Source organism: Terrapene carolina, unplaced genomic scaffold, assembly GCF_002925995.2.
Source record: "Terrapene carolina triunguis isolate 2854851 unplaced genomic scaffold, T_m_triunguis-2.0 Scaffold14791, whole genome shotgun sequence".
In the NCBI taxonomy this organism is placed as follows: Eukaryota; Metazoa; Chordata; order Testudines; family Emydidae; genus Terrapene; species Terrapene triunguis.
The window spans coordinates 1-4,694 of record NW_020679142.1 but is presented as its reverse complement, the minus strand read 5'-3'; the positions used below and the strand labels follow the sequence as shown (position 1 = coordinate 4,694).

The window sequence follows — 4,694 nt, the reverse complement described above, 5'->3', positions numbered from 1 at the left end:
CCCGCTGTGTGACAGGCCCCGCGGTGCTAACACAGATCCATTCTCCCGTAGCTCAGGGAGTCGGGTCTGGGCTTAGCTGCAAACCTTTCAGCCCCGCGTTACCCAGCAGGAAGAAGCAAAGCAGGGCCCAAACCCCCTTTGAAAGTGCCCCTGGCTCTCTGCTGTGCAGTGTGGAGGGAGGCCCAGAGCCCAGTAGAATGCAGGTTTCGGCAGGAAGGGAGGAGTTCTGGAGGGAAGGGAATGGTGCCATCAGCTGCTTCAGCCCTTGGGTTCCCCAGCTGCTCATTGTAGAATCAGGCAGAATTTTCCTTCTTCCCATGCCAAAGCTCAGCAGTGAGGGCAGCTGTCAGGCCCTGAGCACCGGCCTGTGCTCCCCAAGCAGGGTTATAAATTGCCAGGAGCCCAGATCCCAGGGGACAAGAGATCCTGGTCACACAACACAGTGTTGGGGTTAGAGACAATTCTTATAAAGCTCTGAGTTCTGCAGCTTAGAGTGACCGCTGGGAACCGCTGTAAATGTGACCTTCCCCACCAGGGGGAGCTCTTCATTTACAATATCCATTGTCCAGGCCAGAGAAGGGTAAGGCTACCAACACCTGGGATACAGAGGCCTCTCTGGGGTTCTCGGTGGTGTTTATCTATACAAAGAAATCTCCCATTTGCAATAGTGTGAAATTAGCCTCACGCATCCCCCATGCCCGCTGCACTCCAGGGTCTGTCCCTTCCCCAACCTGCTTCAGATTCCAGGCAACCTCCCTCCTTCCTGGTTTGGGGAAAGGGGCAGACAGGGTGAGCAGCAGGCAGGCCGGTGCAGATGGGGCATGTGCCCAGAGCGGGTACGAAGCCAAGAGCCAAGTGACTTTTGCAGGAACAGTTTAATTCAATGTTCTCCTCGGACCCAGCACATGTCATTCTTGGGGGTGACCTATCCTATCTCCTAGAACTGGAAGGGACCTTTTGAAAGGTCATCGAGTCCAGCCCCCTGCCTTCACTAGCAGGACCAAGTACTGATTTGCCCCAGATCTCTAAGTGGCCCCCTCAAGGATTGAACTCACAACCCTGGGTTTAGCAGGCCAATGCTCAAACCACTGAGCTATCCCTCCCCCCCTGCTGGGATCTGAACAAAGATCAGAGCAGGAACACGAGCTCCCAGCAAGAGATTTTCCAGATGGGACCCCACCAACTTCCCTCCTCCCGTCCCATCTCCACCTACTTCCCCAGGTGTCAGTCACCAGAGCTGTATCCTGTGCCCTAGAGTCTGAACCAGTCAGTCCAGGGCATCCCCACAGGAACGCAGGAGAGGGATGTGACACTTTACCCAGAGTTACTGGGACCAGAAACACTCCCTGCTAATTCAGTGCTAGTGTGTGTGTGGGGGGAGGGGGTGGTTCTGAAATCCCATCATAATCCAAGTGCTCCGTGCAGGTAAATGAGTGACGACAGCACATTTCCCAGTCGGAGCTCTCCGCACTGGGATCACATTGGCTTCCCCTGAACAAATGATAAAGCAGAGGGGCCTTTCTTACTTCTGTCACATGGGACCTTAGAGAGCGATTCTGCCCAGGCAATCTGCAGGGCTCAGCTTTGATATGAGAAACCACCAGCATCAGGCAGATTTGCATGAAGGGGCCGTTCTCCAGCTCTGGGGGTTTAAGAGAGAATCGGAGGGTGCCAGCTAGAGACCCGTTTGCCTGAGGAAGCCGAGCTCGTCTGGATTCCCCACCATGGCCTGGGCCCCTCTGCTCCTCACGCTGCTGACGTACTGCTCAGGTGAGGGAATTGTTTGATTCAGTGACAAGAACATTAAAGGAACTTGCAGGTGAGGAGGTTTGTCTGTGAGGATCTGGAGTCCTTGTGCTGAGTTTGTTTGTAATGTTGATTTCAGGGGTCAGTTCGCAGCCCGTGGTGACTCAGGAGCCCTCGATGTCGGTGACCCCAGGAGGGGCTGTCACTCTGTCCTGCAGCCTGAGCACTGGAGCCATCACCACCAGCAACTATCCAGGCTGGTACCAGCAGAAACCAGGCTCTGCTCCTCGGCAGCTTATATACCAAACTAACAACAGACCCTCCGGGATCCCTGCCCGGTTCTCTGGGTCCATATCCGGTAACAACGCTGCCCTGACCATCACCAGTGTCCAGACAGAGGATGAGGCTGACTATTACTGTGTTGTACATACTGGTAGTGCGAATCACAGTGATCCAGCCAGATGGGGAACTGAGACAAAAACCTCCCGTCTTCCCCCCGTCATCTCCTCCTGCCTGGGCTCTGCACTGACTGCACAGTTTGTTTCCTCCCTTCAATACATCACACACTGATTGCTTCTTCTTAAGAATTTCAGCCGTTTGCTGTCAGCAGGGGGCGCTGCTCCACCCACTCCCCATTCACTCCCTCTGGGGGCGATGTCAGCCACTGTTATGCTCATTGCTTGGTCTGTCTGCCAGGAACAACCATTCCTGCCTTATAGATCCCTGTGTTACAGACAGGGTGACCAGACTGCAAGTGTGAAAAATCGGGACAGGGGGTGGGGAATAATAGGTGCCTATGTAAGAAAAAGCTCCAAAAATCGGACTGTCCCTATGAAATCGGGACATCTGGTCACCCTAGTTACAGACCCACCACTACCTGGGTCAAACTGAGATCAGACTGCCACATGCTCCTTGGGTAAACAGACATGTCTCCCCTAACCAGTTCCCCTGTGTTACCCCACCAGCTGGACAACACCCTGAGTGTCCTGGAAGTTAGAGGTAACTTAGGAAAGACCTATCAGATCCCTTAGTCCATTCCAGTTGCCAGGGCTGGATGAAGTGTCCAGATACAGCATTTATCAGATAACATGTGATATCCTCCCTGGCCTCATCCCAGCTGCTTTGCAGCTTCCCTGGTCCTCTCCAGAAGTTCATTAGTGTCTCCATGGTCTCTGTTCCTCCTGGCCCCTGCAATCCAACAAGCCACTGGCCCGTGGCCATGTCCAGTTCCCTGTGGGCCAGTCTCAGTGCTCAGGTACCACAGTGATGGGTGCGGCATAAGAACCTCAATAGAAAAGTTCATCTGCTGGCTGCAGAGTCAGTGTCCCGCTGCAGGAAAGGCCGGGGCTGTCCTAGCCAAAGCAGGAGTGTTGGTGGCTGTGTCCCAAAGCTCCCCCTGCTCTCCATGGAGAGACAGTAGTGTGCCCAGCAGTGGAGCTAGACATTGAAATACAAGGTCAGATGAACAAGCGCAGGGTCAGCCTACTAAGAGACCTCCCTGGCCTGTGATTGTAGGCAGAGACTGGCCTAATGTGATGTCCCAGCCCTGTTACAAGACGGGTACTGCTTGGACGAGCTGACCATAGGACGATCCTCGCTTGGACATGGACTCTTGGCCCAGAGGCTAGACCGAGGTGCGTGGACTGGACAGCCTGGGGCAGTGGGTCCAGAGAGTTGGGCAAGAGACGCTAATGACAACAGACCCTGGAGACACAGTTACAGGGTGCAAACCAAGCACTGGGGGAGGTGAAAGCCTCATGCCAGACAATAATAGAGGAGGCTGAAAAACAAAAATGAGAACTGATTCGGACAAGACCAGACCTGGTACGAAAAGGACTCTTGGCAGCAACTCGAGCGGGAACTAGCTGCACTGTTCAACTCTCCTGCACCATCAGCAGTGGGTACCTGATCACACATGCCACCTGGCACCAGCCGAAAATTGGAAATACTCCAAAATATCTTCTGTGGTACAAATCCAATGCTGCCAAGCACAAGGGCACTGGGGTCCCCAGTCGCTTTTCCGGTTCTAAAGATGCGGCTAATACAACCATCAACCCAACCATCACCGACGACCAAGCAGACGATGAGGCTGGTTATTTCTGTGGCACAGGGAGTGGGGTGCTGCACAGTAATGCAGCCAGACAGAGAACTTAGACAAAACCCTTGTTCCAGAGTCCAGGCATTTCACACAAACAAAGCCAGGGCAGGAAAAGAACAGACCCTGGGCCCTAATAAGAACAGCACCATTACCAAAGGCCAAGCCTGCAAAATGATCAAGCTACACAACACACAGAAGCCACATTGAGAGCAACTGAGTAGTAAAGACCCCCAGCACTTTCACTCCTCAGTCCTGCTATCCACCTATCTGACACGTCACCGGGTGTTCCCAAGTCCGGGCTATCTCTGCATGTGAAATAGTAGTACAGGAGGTGAATTCGAGAGACATATTAACACATAGCCACATTCATAAGACAAACTGGGCTGTCTGTAGCTGGGAACTACAATGAATCTCTCCTTAAACTCCAGAGATGGAAAGAAAAAAAATGGGATTTGGGAGGTACTTGGATTTTCTGCAGCTCAGTGACGGGGATCGGTTACGACTGGGCACCAAAGGGCGACGTCTCCCTGCATTTGCACTGTGAACTGTCTACAATGGAATTAAGTAACTGACATATTTATCTTCACCTGTGTGTGCGCCAGACTGTGGTGTTCAAACAGCTGCTTCCTTTCCAACCCCTTGTGCAGACAGATTGGGTGGGGTAGAGGTGAGCCAGAGCATTGAAGGAACCCAAATGCATTGAGTTAAGTTGGAGATTTATAAATAACTGCTCTGGTGTAGCTGCTGGACACTGACTTATAAAGATTTTTTTAACACGTACATTTAATGTCCAACTGTGCAACAAAAAGTTGCCCAGGAATGTTGTGCAGAGGTGGCTGCACTGCAGTGG

The 4,694-nt window shown here is 52.7% G+C and overlaps 1 gene segment (V, D, J or C); it reads left to right on the top strand.

Annotated features, from left to right (window-relative positions):
* Positions 1 to 1,724: 1,724 nt before the first annotated feature.
* LOC112121402 lies at positions 1,725 to 3,874 on the top strand (the record flags this gene model as incomplete). The annotated part of the segment is given in 3 exon segments: positions 1,725 to 1,770; positions 1,886 to 2,194; positions 3,779 to 3,874. Coding segments are annotated over 3 exon segments (451 nt in total), but the record flags the coding sequence as incomplete, so codon positions are not given.
* Between the last annotated feature and the right edge of the window lie 820 nt (positions 3,875 to 4,694).